Source organism: Sus scrofa, chromosome 3 (genome assembly GCF_054392235.1).
Source record: "Sus scrofa isolate SSC_HxYL_T2T_F1_AM1 chromosome 3, Sscrofa_HxYL_maternal_Yorkshire_Landrace_v2.0, whole genome shotgun sequence".
In the NCBI taxonomy this organism is placed as follows: Eukaryota; Metazoa; Chordata; class Mammalia; order Artiodactyla; family Suidae; genus Sus; species Sus scrofa.
Window position 1 is genome coordinate 69,967,107 of NC_139385.1, and position 15,690 is coordinate 69,982,796.

At 48.2% G+C, this 15,690-nt stretch overlaps 1 protein-coding gene across 1 annotated transcript; it reads left to right on the forward strand.

Annotated features, from left to right (window-relative positions):
* Positions 1-7,998: 7,998 nt before the first annotated feature.
* FABP1 (fatty acid binding protein 1) lies at positions 7,999-12,335 on the forward strand. Its single transcript, NM_001004046.2, has 4 exons — positions 7,999-8,065; positions 9,743-9,915; positions 11,595-11,687; positions 12,249-12,335. Exons 1-4 carry the CDS (start codon positions 7,999-8,001, stop codon positions 12,297-12,299), a joined length of 384 nt encoding a protein of 127 aa, NP_001004046.1. The 3' UTR covers positions 12,300-12,335.
* The last annotated feature ends 3,355 nt before the right edge of the window (positions 12,336-15,690 follow it).

The following is a 15,690-nucleotide window of genomic DNA, read 5'->3' on the forward strand; positions in this document are numbered from 1 at the left end:
ATGCTACCACGAGAGTAATCTTCCAAAATTACAAATTTGATTATCATTCCTCTGCTTAAGAAGGTTAGGATCACCCTTTGTGGTTTAGCGGTTAACAAACCCAACTAGTATCCGTAAGGATATGGGTTAGATCCCTGGCCTTGCTCAGTGGGGTAAGGATCCAGTGTTGCCATGGCTATGGCATAGGCCCGCAGCTGTAGCTTTGATTTGACCTCCAGCCTGGGAACTTCTATATGCCTTGGGTACAGCCCCAAAAAGCAAAAAATAAAAAAATAAAAAATGAAAATAAAAAGAATATTAGCTGACGTTCCATCACCTAGCATAGCAATGTCTAAAATTTTATCACTAGCATAGCAGCCTCCCTCTTCTATTTTTTTCAAATCTTTGTACGTCCTTGTGGCCATTTTTTTGCCCTCATCTCTCAGTCCCTGTGTTTGGAGAGCTGGAGTCTACACACTGTATTTTCTAAATTCTTTTGGAAGCTGCTCTTCTGTTGGGATCTAGTGCATGCCAATCACCCAGCCAGAGGGAAACTGGAAATTGGAAGAAGGAAAAAAAAATCTTCCTTCTGCAGCAGTTGCTGGAAATTCTAGTGGTTGTTGTTGTGGCGGCAGGAGTGCAAGTGTCCAGATTACAGCAGCCTGGCTAGGTGTGGTACCTTTTCCGTAGTTTAAGCCTTGGCCAAGGCAGATCAAGAACTGAAAGAACCAGCAACCTCCTACATAGAAGCAAGTGTAGACCTCTGGGTTCCAGCCCAGGGGCATCAGCAGTTTGGAATCCTCTTCTCCTTTCTGCCATTTCAGCTCTTCCAATACTCAGGTAACCAGTCTCCTGTATTTGATTATCTTATTTGCAATTCCTTGAATAACATTTCTTTCTCATACTGAACTCTTGTACTATGAGTTATGTACTATTTTTTCTCTAAATGACTCCTTTAAAAAAATGGACCTTGGGAGTTCCCATCGTGGCTCAGTGGTAATAAATCTGACTAGGATCCATGAGGACTTGGGTTCAATCCCTGGCCTTGCTCAGCGGGTTAAGGATCCAGCATTGCCATGAGCTGTGATATAGGTCACAGATGCAGCTCCAATTTGACCCCTAGCCTGGGAACTTACATATGCCGCAGGTACAGCCCTAAAACAAAACAAAACAAAACAAAAAATTGACTTTGTCCAAAGTAATAATATCCATGAGGTTGGTGTATTTTTTTTTTTTAATTTTCGTGGTTGCACCATGGCATATGAACATTCCCAGGCCAGGGGTGGAATCTGAGCCACAGTTGCAAACCATGTGGCAACTGTGGTTACACCAGATACTTTAACCCACTGCACTGGGCCAGGGATTGAACCCACGCCTCCGCAGTGACCTGAGCTGCTGTAGTCAGATTCTAAACCCACAGTGCCACAGCAGAAACTCTGGTGTGTATTTTTCTAATACATATTAGACTAAGTGCAAAACAAATAATATTAAAATGGTTCATCCATGTCCCATCTAAAATAATTCCTAACCCTGATATATGCACCATTCCAGGAAACTAAGGTCTATGGAATAGAGTCCAGCCTCCCCTTCTCCATCTGGTTGTGGCCTCCCTCTCCAGCTCCCATCTCTGGTTTCCTTACACAGACTCTTCCATCCTCCTCTCTATCCTCCCTCCTTGAACCACATGCCTTTCTTCTGCAACAGCAAATTTGTTCACACATTTGCATGCGTTTTTCTCTATTTATGATTCCTTCTCTGGCCAGAAAGTCCTCTAACTCTTAATTCCATCATTCCCTACATTTTGAAATATTCAAAAGCCAACTTTGGCTTCATTCATGCTCCCTACTAGACAGTGAGTTCCTTTGTAGATTCAATGTCACATAGTAGGTCAGTGTCACATAGTATGCTTACTGAGTGAACAATCATCTGATGCCTGTGGCTTAAGTGGGACCTGAGACTGGGGAAATGCTACGCTGGAGGAGGGAACAAAATGATGCACATGATCACCATGGAGCACATGTGTGCTTAGAGTGGCCCCAGTGGGATATTCCAGTTAAGTCCACTACAAGAAGAATGGCACACCCTGGCTTTAAAGAACTAGAATTCAGTAAAATACACCTTGCCCCACATCTCTGCGGAACATGAGGGCTCAGCAGCCACTCAGGACCTTTCATTTCTTTGAGATCTCTCTTCACGCACATGGACTGTCCATTCCCTTGATCTAGAGAAATAAGGCATTCCTGAACAGAGAGTAACCCAACTCAAGAGGTCAATGGCACTTGGACTATTCTCTTACCAACATTTTCTAGACACGTGATCCATGGAAAGGGCAATGCTAAGCTCTGGGTTAGAAGAACTTTCAGGAGAATAACCAAGACAGAGCCTTAAAAATTGTAATACGGAAATAATGAAAGTCAAAAACATAAGTTTTGGAATCCAACAGATGGAGTTTATACTTCTATTTGACCACTTCCTATTTGGGTAGCAATTACTAACTTCTTCTTCTTCTCCTTCTCCTTCTCCTTCTCCTTCTTCTTCTTCTTCTTTTGGCTCTGCCCATGACATGTGAAACTTCCTGGGCCAGGGATTGAACCCTTGCCACAGCAGGACAACTCCAGATCCTTATCCCTCTGAGCCACCAGGGAACTCCTAACCTCTTCTCACCTCAGTTTTCTCCTCTGAAAAGTGGGGATAATAATGCTTATCACAGAGTATTGTTTTGAGAATTCAGCAAGAATTCTCAGAGAAACACCTACTTAGTATTTATTCAACTAGTGGCAGCTGTATTTTATCACTCTAGTATAATGGAATTAATGGAATTGAATAGAAATCGCTATTGGGGATGTGGGTCTAGAGGAGAGGAGCCCTCAGGAGGGCTGTATGGAGAGAGGCTGTGAGGCTGAGCCTTAAGGGATGTCAGCAGAGTGGCCAGCCTGGCTTGAAAGGGCTGCTGGTTCACGGCTCTAAGGCAGAGAGGATGCAGGGCTACAGGGCAGGGTAGCGAGTTGGCCAAGGGTTACTTGGAAGCGATTTCTCTTTGAAGTATCAGGCTAACTTCAAAGGCAGCTGGAAGTTCTCAACCCGCAGAGGGCAAGGGACATAAGGACATGGTGACACAGGACAAGCAAACACTATTAGCTTTTTACAGCCAAGGCAGGAGCCTTGGGAACCAGCCTTGCAGATAAGTTTTGAGTTCTCTCTTGATTACATCAGTCTTCAAGTTGGTGCCACTGCCTGACACGTGATCCACAGGATTTTTAACTTTACTGGGTCACAGGGAAGGAGAACGCATTGGGGGCCCCAAAGCAAATCACTGGAAGGTCTTAATTCCTCACAATAAGGACATTCCTAAAAATCATTGTGCAAAGGGAAATTTCATTGAGTACATTTTTCAGTAGAGTCTGTGTAAAGGGGATTCCTCTTACAGGGCAAACCACCACCCACAGTTTTCCTTTGGCATCTTTGTACTTTTGCCTCCCCTGCACCCCCATGCCCCCTCCAGTGGCTTCTGTAAGCAGGCAGACTTTTAAAATGCCAAGGATGCTGAGTGATTTTGAGGCAGATCCAATTTTATGTTCTAGACAGTTTTTATAGAGGGGAGACTCTTTAAGGATTTATCAGTGGTTAAGGAGACAGAATAGGCATAAGAAAAGCAAGGCGAAAGAATATCTTTTAAACGTTTTTATTGAAGGATGTACATCCTGACATCCCAACCATTAGCTTTAAAATAGCACATAGGAGTTCCTGTTGGACTCAGCAGGTTAAAAACCCCACAGAGTGTCTGTGAGGATGCGGGTTCAGTCCTTGGCCTTGCTCAGTGGGTTAAGGATCTGGTGTTGCCACAAGTTGAGGCACAGGTCAAAGATGTGGCTTGGATCTGGCATTGCTGTGGTTGTGGCGAAGGCCAGCAGCTGCAGCTCAGATGCAGACCCTAGCCTGGGAACTTCCATATGCTTCAGGTGTGGCCATTAAAAAAAAATCAAAAATTGGAGTTCCTGTCGTGGCTCAGCAGTTAACAAATCTGACTAGCATCCATGAGGATGCAGGTTCGATCCCTGACATTTCTCAGTGGGTTAAGGATCCGGCGTTGCCCTAAGCTGTGGTGTAGGTTGAGGAGGTGGCTCTGTTTCCGCATTGCTGTGGCTGTGGTGTAGGCTGACAGCTATAGCTCCAATTGACCCCTGGCCTGGGAAGTTCCATTTGTCATGGGTGGGGTCCTAAATTAAAAAAAAAAAAAAAAATCCGAAGCCGAGCCCATGAAGTGGTATGGTAGTCGTTTTTTTTTTTTTTCCTTGAAAGCCACTTGAACTTTGTCATTGCAATTAAGATTATCTCTTCTTGTGTTTGCTTAGCTGGAGGGCGGGAGATGTCATTACCCTTTTCTAATTTGATGGAAAACTACATATGAGTGTAAAATTTTGAAATGGCCACTCACCTTTGTGGCTTCAACATACATGTGTTCGTGTGTGCGTGTGCACACGCGCACACGCGCGTGCGCGCACACACACACAATCTAACCAAGAGGAGGCCATTGAGGGCTGGCTAAGAATCTCCCGTTCTCAGATCTGAATTGAATGGGAGCCAAAACTTCCAGCCCATGCCACAGCCATGGCAACACCAGATCCGAGCCACATCTGTGACGTCGGATCCTTATCCCACTGAGCCGCAAGCCCAAGGATCAAACCCCCATCCTCACCAACACTATGTCGGGTTCTTAACCTGCTGAGCCACAGCGGGAACTCCAGGATGTGGATTTCATATGCCTGGTATCCCTTTGTCTGAGGAGGGTGGTCGGGCAGGCGGTGGTTGCATGAGAGAGCGTGGTGTGTCCAGGGGACCGCCAGTAGATCCTCCCCATCAGAGCACTTGATGGTGGGAAGGGTCTGTGTGGGGAGTGTCTTCAGTATAAGCTGAATTTAGTCCAGGGGTTAACCACCACACAGTCACGACACATGCCAGACACATGCCAGCTCTTAGCCTGTGGGGACGTAATCCAGATGCCATCAGGGATCGATGGTGCTCTGGGATTTGGGCAAAACAGCTTGAATTCCCCCTGCAAAGCCCTAAGATTTCTGGGGATCCCCATGGGGGATGTCTCCCAAGGTCACTCAGCAACCTGTTACTGTCTTGATTGTACTGTCTCGGCTCCATCACATTAACCTAGAAATGAAACTCAGCCCCTCATCATTTTCCACGTATACTGACTCACGAATTCTGATTTACTGAAGCACTGAAGGAAGTTGGGGAGAAGATTAAAGAAAGATGGATGGGGGGAACCCAACCCTAGGTGTCCATGAGGATGTGGGTTTGATCCCTGGCCTTGCTCAGTGGGTTAAGGATCCGTGTTGCTGTGAGCTGTGGTGTAGGTCGAAGACATGGCTCGGATCTGGGGTTGCTGTGGCTGTGGTGTAGGCCAGCAGCTGTAGCACCGATTCAACCCCTAGTCTGGGAACTTCCATATGCCAAGGGTATGGCCCTAAAAAGCAAAAAAAATAAGATGAGGCTTCCCTTGGAAGCAAATGAGTAGCTTCTATTTCAACAGCAGGCCTCCCAGAAGCTTCCCCAGCCTCACAGCTCCCGGGGTGCCTTAGTGACCATCACCCCACACCCTCTTCCTGGCCCCTCTCCTTTCTGCCAGCCACCCCGCTCTCTCTTCTCTCCCATCATCCAAGAGGAAGAAAGAAGACCAGGCCTCTTGTAGTTTTCTGCTCATCACAGCCCTGCTTCCTCATCGGTTCATTGGCTCGGTCTTGCTGAACACGGATTCCAGGCTCCCTCACCCCCTCTCTCTCCCAAGCAGCTTATCTGGTAACCTCCCCTTTCTCTCTCTCTCTTCCTCTTGTGCGCACTCTTGCATGCGACGTGCGTGCGCGCGCACACGCACACAGAATTTCCTAAGACAAATTCCATTGCTAATCCTTAAGATAATGGATTTTGCATTTCCTTACATATTCAAAAATAAAAACTTGTCTTTCCACCTGTAGGAGATGAAGCATCCTCAGCACAATGGGACATGTTAAAAGGGCCATAATCAAGGCTCAGAAAGACACAAGAAGAGACTAAGGCTGTGCCTGTCAACCTCTTTGCCACTTTTCCCACTCCTGTCCGGGTGCCAGGGCTTATGTGGTGACTAAAAATGACTGTGAGTTCTCAGCACACAAGCCTGTCCCACATTCTCCAGGGACAGTCCTGACCTGTGGCCTGGAAAGCCCTTGGTGTCCTGGGCAAGGTCAGAGGGGGGTGGGGCAGGGAGGGCAGAGCAGAGCAGAGGGAAAGGCTTTCGGGCACCAGTTCCTGCGGACAGCACATCCACTCTCCGCTGCCCTCCGCCCACACTGCTCAGAAGGTGGTGAGATTTTTGTGGCAGGGTTTATGCTAAGGCACCTGTCAGAGATGCCAGAGACGGGCTCAGGCTTTGAGTATGTGGACTTCTAAGGTGTTTGCTGGATCAACGTATTTAATTCTGGAAGTTCGGGGAGTTCCCATTGTGGTTCAGTAGTAATGAACCTAACTAGTATCCATGAGGATGCAGGTGCAATCCCTGGCCTTGCTCATTGGGTTAAGGACCTGTCTGTGGCTATTCTACAGATCAGCAGCTGCAGCTCCAATTAGACCCCTCTCCTGGGATCCTCCATAAGCCACGAGTGTGGCCCTAAAAAGAAAAGCTCTGGAACTTCTGGAGAGTATTTTGAGAGGGCTGAAGTTAACAGAACACACCACTACTGTGGACTGCACACTGTGTCAATCTCCTGCTTTTCTTTCTCTGGCATCAGTGTCCCCTAACATGAGTCCTCACCCACCCACATGCCCTCTGCCTCGCACACAACCTGAGGGCTTCTGAGCTTCCAGAGCAGAGGCACTGGCAGCCCAGGAGTTCCAGGGTACAGAGCCAGTTTGGCAGATAAGGAATCGAGCCTCTTGATGACTGTGTATCAGGAAGGACCAGACAGGATCCACCCCCAACCCCCTGCAGGGGAGAGCACAGTCCAGCAAACAGAGAGGGCTCCCACCACCCACTCAGACTCAGGCTGGGAGCAGCCGAGCAGGACTGCAGAGGAGGGAGAGGGCACCACTAGGGACGGGAAGACAGGAGCAGGCTCTCGGACCTGGGATCGGTGTGGCCAGCCTATTCACATGCTCCCTCACTGCACTCTCAGCCCAGAGCGATGTCCTGTCCTCTTCATGCTTAATGAAATGTGTGTCAATTTCTCCACACCTGATTTAAATGTACCCTTTAGGAGATCCCTGATGACACAGAAATTAAGGATCTGGCGCTGTCATTGCTGTGGCTCGGGTCGCTGTGGTGGCATGGGTTCAATCCCTGGCCCGAGGACTTTTGTATGCTGCAGATGTGGCCGAAAGTAAACAAACAAATAAATAAATGAGTAAACAAATAAATAAATAAACCCTTTACCACTTTCAAAAGAACTGATTTGTACGGTGGAAGTGGCCCACGGCATTCCCAGAATACAAAACAGCTCTAGGGGCTGATGACGACTTTGTGAAAATTAGGTTAGTCTGATGATAAAGATGGGAGGAGAGCATAGGATTTGGAGCTAAGGGGAAGTTTTGTGATTAAAGGGATTCTTTGGTATTTTTCTGTGTGTCTAGATCTAGATCCACACACACAGAGCTGTCTACATGTATATATGGACAGCACACATATTCACATGCAGGCAGGCACATATGTGTGTATGTGTGTAGAGGCATGAATGCGTACACATACCCACACCCTCGGTTCGTGGGAGAGCAGCTCCTTAAAGGCTGCAGGGCCCTAGAGCTTTGCACTTGATTGACACCCATCCATGTTTGCTGAATCGGAGCCAGCCACTACTGTGCCCATCTTATCACTGACCATTGCTCTTGGGAGTTAATGTTTGAACCTGGCCATAAAGGAGTTGACAGCTGCTGACCTTGACCCACATTCAAAGGGGAAGGAGCCCCCTATAAATGAGCCCACAGTGGCAGCCTGGCCAGCAGAGCTGCTTGATCAGCTGTGGGAGTAGCCTCATTGCCACCATGAACTTCTCCGGCAAATACCAAGTACAGAGCCAGGAAAACTTTGAGGCCTTCATGAAGGCAGTCGGTGAGTGCTGGGCCAAGGCTGGGGTCACGCCAACGGGGGTCTGGCCCGGCAGGTGGTGGTCGGGCAGGGTCTCGATGTTGGGTTGGGAGGACTGGGGTCCCTGTGCTTCCCGTTACTTTCTCAGCTCATGCTATTCCTCCCTGGACAAGGCCAGGCCACAGGCCAGTGCAAAGAGCACTGAACTAGGGTCTGATCTGGATGAACGCCACCTGTGCTGGTATCTCATTGTGTGACCCCATTCATTCACTCGTGTTTGTTCATTCTTTTTTTTTTCTTCTTTCTTTCTTTGTCTTTTGTCTTTTTAGGTTTGCACCCACAGCATATGGAGGTTCCCAAGCTAGGGGTCTAATCAGAGCTATAGCTGCTGGCCTACGCTACAGCCACGGCAACACTAGTTCCGAGCCACACCTGCAACCTACACCACAGCTCTCGGCAACACCGGATCCTTAACCCACTGAGGGAGGCCAGGGATGGAACCCTCAACCTCATGGTTCCTAGTCGGATTCATTTCTGCTGCGCCACAATGGGAACTCCTCATTCTTTTGACACACATGGATTCAAGGGCAGCCCCAATGCTCAGCTGAGCCCCGTGCTGGGCAGACACCGCGGAGACAGACAACAAACAACAAGCCACATTTTCAAGGTCCCAATTTAGAAAGAGAAAAAGGGAAGAAATAAATGCAACAGGGAAGAAATAAATGTAACAAAGTATCTCCTAAGGTGTGGTAACCACTGACTAGGTGACTCAGCACCTGGCACTGTGTTAAACCCTTTGGAGGCAACATTCTGCGGACTCCTGGCCAAACAACCAGTGGAGTACTATTATTCTTCCCATTTCACAGTTGGGTCAAGCAAGGCCTAGAAAGGTCAAGAAATCCCAACCGAGGTCACATAGGTCGTCATCCTAAACCAAGGTGGGATGGGAAGCAGGCACTAGTTCCCAGAGACCCCATTTTAAATCCCCGGAGCCCACCCAGAGTCACTTACAGGAGGACGAGGGAGGCCGGCTGGCAGGGAAGGCGGGCTTGGCTGAACCTTGGAAGATGGGCAGCTATCTGCCACGTGGTTGGAGGAGGGGAGTGCACGCCAGATAGAAAGAGCAAAGGGGCAGTGAGACAAGGAAGGATGCTGAGAGGGAGAGGATGAGGAAGACAGAAAGGCAGAGAGAGGAGGCCCGCTGAGAGCTGGGTGCTTCGGTGGCAGGGCAAGTCACTCCCCTGCTCTGTGCCTGGCAGCACTCGCCTGGGCTGCCAACCCTCCCCACCGCCATCAGTGCACGTGGCTTTCATGCACCTCAATTCATGCAACAGCTTAGACATGCACCGAAATCCATAAAAGTCTGCATCTGGGCAACAGATTCCTGGGACTTAAAGGAGAGCGAGCGAGAACCAGGTGCTCAGCAGAGAAAAGCTTCTTCAGGACAGCAGCATGTGGGTTTTTATAAACCAACAGGCAGGATGGTAGGCTTTCAAGGTCAGGCCAAGCCAGGCCACTGACCTTCCCTTTCAGAGGAGAAAGTCCTGCCCACAGGACTCCAGGAAGTGCAGAGGCCACAGGGAAGCACAGCATCTCCCCTCCCCTGCCCCCTCCCCACTCCTTGGAGTTTCCCTGGTGATCGTCTCCCGCCTTGCAGTTCCCACACCTGCCCGCCCCTCAGCCTCCAATGCCTTTCACCAGGTCTGCCCGACGAACTCATCCAGAAGGGGAAGGACATCAAGGGGACATCGGAAATCGTGCAGAATGGGAAGCACTTCAAGTTGACCATCACTACCGGGTCCAAGGTCGTCCAGAATGAGTTCACCTTGGGAGAGGAGTGTGAGATGGAGACCCTGACTGGGGAGAAGGTCAAGGTAGGAGGGGCTCCCTCCCCCACCTCAGGGCACCCTCTGCTTCCAGAACTGTCCCTGGAGCTTAGCCCCAGGGCTTCCTCCCTCAAGGCTCCCACCTCGCAATCCCCATGGGGGTGGATCCCTAATCTCTGAACCCACTGTGTGGTGAGAGGCAGAGAGACAGAAGCAGTTCTTAAGGAGGAAGGTCTTAGGGAAGCTCCCAGTTTCCTGGAACTGAGGAGCCATGGCTGGAGCTCTCCCATGTGGAGCATGTGGGGAACAGGGCCCAGAGCAGGAGCCTAAGATGCAGGCTCTCCCAGGCACAGCAACTGGCAAATGGGAGTCAGTGCAAAAACCCAAACAGAGCCCAGAGGTCCTCCTTGAGCCCAAGGAAATTGGCTTTTGCTGAGCCTAGAGCTGGCGGCCATGGGGAGAGACTTCCTGGAGGAGGTGATGGCAACACCAGAGGACCAAGGCCCCAGCCTTCCGGGGTGGTACCTGAGCTCCTGGCCTTTGCTTTCTCATCTATGAAATGGGCACAGTCACCCTTCCCAGCACTAAGGCAGTGGGCTGGGCAGCATACCTCCGCTGGGCTGTGGCTAAGGTGTTTGAGGACAGCTGGGTGTGGCTAAGGTGTGCAATGAGAACATACAGGTGGTGGCAGGGAGTTCCAGGCAGGGGGGTGCCCCTCCCGAAGGGTCTCTCTTCTTCCCTCCAAACCCCCCCATCCCCACCTTAGCGTCCCCAGGGCCACAGAGGCGCCATGCTCACTCCCCACCTCCCCAAGATAGCTTTGTGCACTGGGCTCAGAGGGTTGGTCTTTTACCCCTTCTGATTTCTGCTCTTGGTTTCTGCTTCCCCAGACAGAACATTACAGGTCAAGAAATCGGTGATGCATTTTAGGAGGGACATTTTCTTCCACGCCCACAGTAAGGGGCAGGCCATGATGGGTTTTACCACAGGCCTTTTCCAATGGCCCTTTATGGAGGCAAAGCTTTAAACTTGGCCAGTGTCTTCTCCCTGCTGGGTTTCCGTTATCTCTTGCTGGGTGCATGAATAAGAGACCACAATAAGGAAAGATAAAGATGGTGGAATGAATAATTCATACCAACCAAAAATATGTGTCCTCCCAGCTGGCCAGTATTTTGAATTTTGCTACTCCCTCCCTCCATTTGCTTGGAGAATTGCAAGGTTACTAGAGTTTATTCTAATGTTTGCTTTTGAGACCACTTAGCGGTCCTATGTGGATACCTAGATCACATCCCATAAATGAAAAGCCTGACAAAGGAACCACCGCCATTTTCTTTAGTTCTTTATTATTATTATTATTATTTTTTTTTTTTTAGTGCTGTACCCATGTCATATGGAAGTTCCCAGGCTAGGGGTCACATTGGAACTGTAGCTGCTGGCCTACACCACAGCCACACCCACTGAGCGAGGTCAGGAATTGAACTCATATCCTTATGGATACTAGTGGGGTTCGTTCCAGCTGCGCCACAATGGGAACTCCAGATTTTCTTTAGTTCTTAAGGCCCCTCATTTCTATTCAGAGCCAGAGCACAGGGAGGGGCCATGTCACACAAAGCCGAGAGGTTTGGTTGCCATCATCAGAGACCTACACAGGGAAGCCAACCTCACTGGTAAGAGGTTTACCCTCTTGCAGACCCTTCCTCACAGTTCCTTTCTTCTATCCCCTGCAGACAGTGGTTCAGTTGGAAGGTGACAATAAACTGGTGACAACTTTCAAAGGCATCAAGTCTGTGACTGAACTCAACGGTGACATAATCACCAGTGTAAGTTGGTGCCCAGAGCTTGTGACTCCTAGCGCTGGGGGTGGGGGGTGGGGTGAACGTGAGGGAAGCCAATGTCCTTTGATATGCCCATGGCTCCTAAGCCTCCCATCTCTTGCGTGGGAGGCAGGATGGGGGATTTCATTGGCAAGTTGACTTGTCCAAGGTCATCCAGCTAATGAGTTACAGAATCAGGGGTCAAACATAGATCTTTCCTTTCCATTTCATTGCTGTTGAGGTTAAGAGGCTGCTTTTTTACTCTGATGACACTACTCCCTCATCATTGCCACAGTCTTATTCCAGAGGATCAGCAGGAGAGAGGGGCTGGGGGATAAAGGAGCATCCTTCAAAAACTCCAAAACTTTATAAATCAACTAAATTTTTTTTTTAAATAATGGAAAAAACCTCCAAAATCTATGCATCCAATGCATCTAATGTTTCCATAGTCTTCGCAGCTTTGGGAGGCAAATTATGCACTACTTACTGTGTGTTAGCATATGAGGGGCTTAATTTTCCTTTACAATTCAACCTCAGGTGAACGTTTCATGATTTCTTTTCTTTCAGACCATGACACTGGGTGACATTGTCTTCAAGAGAATCAGCAAGAGAATTTAGACAAGTCCGCATTTCATAGTCTTATATCATGTAAAATTAATGCAATAAAGTGAACTTTCTTTTTCAAAAAGATGTCTTTTCTTCATGATGGCTTTTCATTGATGGTGCTATTTATTGAGCACCTATCACCTCTATTTTTGTGAACCTTGTTGATCTGCATGTTCCGTCCTGCTGGGTCAGGTCTGAAGGGTGATTCTCGTCTTGAAAGCAGATCCCAGGCTGTCCATTGGGTGACCCTATGAAGAACACATGATGTGGCTGGGTGTGTCTGTAGAGTAGCTGTGGAATGACCTTTGCCGGTCAGGCACATGGCAGGGAGCTGGAGCAAGAGGGTGTGCTGTGTGTTGGGTCACTCCCGGGCAAGAGGGGGCGGGGGGAGTAGGAACACTAGACAGGCAAAGGGGAGCTATGCTCACAGTGACCCCATTCTCCAGGGGACATGAACAAAAAGAACAGGCACTGACCCACCAAATGAACAAGTCTCTTTCCTAGAGGAGAGCTGGTAGGGGAGCTTAGCAGAAGGTGCCAGAAGTGGACAGAGGAAGCTTGGCTGGAAATTCCCCCCCATGTTGAACTTCAAGGCCCCTTCAAGGGGATGGAACACAAAGCCTCTGGCCAAGACAAGAATTACCAGGCTCTTATCATCGCCCCACCCATCTCATTGTAATGCACCCTCCCACCTTGAGCAACTTGTCCCACTCCTTCCTACCCCTACTAGGAAAGGTATGTGGCCCACTCCTCATCCTGCCCCTATAGGGCCCTTGAACCCCCCCCCCCCACCCCGCAGGTAAGCAGCAAGTGTATTGTAAGACCCCTCTTTCCCCAACCAGTCAGCAGGTCAGTGGGTGTGTCAGACCTCTCCTCTCCCTGGGTTATACAAACAGACATGACCACATGCTTGGCGTTGGTTCTCCCTGATTGACAGGAAGTCATCCTGCTATACTTGCAGCATTTCTATTCTCAATAAACTGTTCTTTCTTTTCACCCTATCTGAATCCAGAAATTCTTCTTCCAACCCATGTGCAGAGCCCACAGACTTCCATACTGTGGACAGAGGCCAAAGGTGGGAGAAGAAGGATTTCTCCAAACAGCACTTTGTGCTGGGCTCTGGGAGTTGCTATGGGCTGAACTGCATCTCCCCAAAACTCACATGTCAAAGTCCTAACCTTCACTACTTTGGATTGTGACCTTATTCAGAGTCATTGCAGATGTAACTAGTGAAGTTAAAATGAGGTCATACTGGAGTAGGGTGGGCCCCTAATCCAATGTGGCCGGTGGTCTTAGAAAACAGAGAAATGTATGGACACAGAGACATGCACACAGGGAGTTCACCATCTGGAGAATGGAGTCATAAGACCACAAGCCAAGGAGCTGGTGGAAGCCAGGAGAGAGCCCTGGGGCAGACCCTTCCCTGCCTCCTTCAGAGGGAGCATGGCCCTGTCTGCTTGGTCTCAGACATCTGACCTCCAGAATCCGAGACAATACATTTCTGTTGTTTGAACTACCCAGTCTGTGTGGAACTTGGTTGTGACATCCCTAGCAAACAAATACAGGGCTCATTTCCCAGATCCAAAGGGCTGCCCAGCTCAAGCATTTCACCTTCTCTCTCTCTCAGGTCTTAGAACGGTGCCCATGCCCAGAGAATTCCCGTTGTGCCTCAGGGCATTAAGAACCAACATAGTGTCTGTGAAGATGCAGGCTCGAGCCCTGGCCTCTTGCTACAAGGTACGGTATAAGTCACAGATGTGGCTCAGATACAGTGTTGCTGTGGCTGTGGTGTACGCCTCAGCTGCAGTTCTGATTCAACCCCTAGCCCAGGAACTTCCATATGCCACAGGGGCAGCCATTAAATAAATAAATAAACAAACAAACAAATAAATAAAACACTGCCCTGCCCGCAAAAAACTCGCAGCAAAGATGCCTAAATGAATGAATGACTCTGTCATTTTTCCCACCTCCTCTCTTCCCTCTTCTGGGATTGAAACCCCATTGCTTGTTCCTTTGGATTGTTTCATCAGCCACTGTACCATCCCCCTGCCTTTCTCTCTCTCTTACCTTGGAACCTCCAGCCCACTAACCATCTTCTTCCCAACAAACAACATTGATCATAGTGTGTCCTGCAGGGAGAACAGACTGTGGCTGCCAACAGGGAGGGGGTTGGGGGAGGGACAGAGTGGGAGGCTGGGATGAGCGAATGTCAGCTCTTATTCCCCCCGGGGGATAAACAAGGTCCTACTGCATAGCAGAGTGAGCTATATTCAATGCCCAATGATAAACCATAATGGAAAACAATATTCTTTTAAAAAGAGCATATGTACATGTATTACTGAATTTGCTATACGGCAAAAATTAACACAATGCTGTAAATGAACCATGCTTCAAAATAAATAAATAATAAAATGTGTCCCATTCCATCACCTCACACATAAGAATCAAACCACTAAGAAGGCATTCAACTCTTTGTAACAGAAGTCAGTAAACTTCTTCTGTAAAAACCCAGAGAATAAATATTTTCACTTGTGTGGGCTATCCAGTCTCTGCCACAATTCCCCAATCTGCTATTGCAGCATCAAAGCCCACCACAGGTAATACCCAAATAGATGATGTGGCTGTCTTCCCATAAAACTCTATTTATTGACAGTGCAACGTGAATGTCATATCTTTTTCATATGTCATCAAATAGTATTCTTCTTTTGACTTTTTCCAACCATTTAAACATGGAAAACTATTCATAGCCTGCATACCACTTAGAACAGGTGGCAACCGGATCAGACTCCTGGACCATAGGTGGCTAACATTTGCTCCATCAGAGCCAGTCCCACCTTATCTAGCTTCACACCCTTCCTATAATATACATCCAACCAAGCTCAACAGTCTGTCACTCATAATTTAAGTGCCACCTCCTAAATTGCACAGCTGAATGTACTCTCTCTGAATGCCTCTCTCTGGCATTCTATCTGCACAGTCTATTGGATGAAGTTCTTTCTGCCTTGTGCTAGAGTTTTCTCTATACATCAGTCCTCCTTCTCCCAAATGGAACAGGACTTTGGGGGGAAAAAAGGGGGAAACAGTTATTTCAGGAACTAAGACAGACTTAAGGAAAGAGCTTCAGAGCTTTAGTAAGAACTCAGAGTTGGGAGATACTAGGAAAAATACAGCCAATAGAACACTACAATATAGCCATTCACAAAAATAAATTCCAGAGGAACAAAAGAGCTAAATGAGTAAATGTGAAATATTAGAAATAGATTTGATGATAAATAGCTTTAAGTATAGAAGAACTTCTTAAACAAGGTGCAACATCCATGAAAGGAAATTCATTCTAATTCATTTTACTGCTGTATAAAATTAAAAGTTTGTATGATCTGACTGGGTCACTATGCTGTACAGC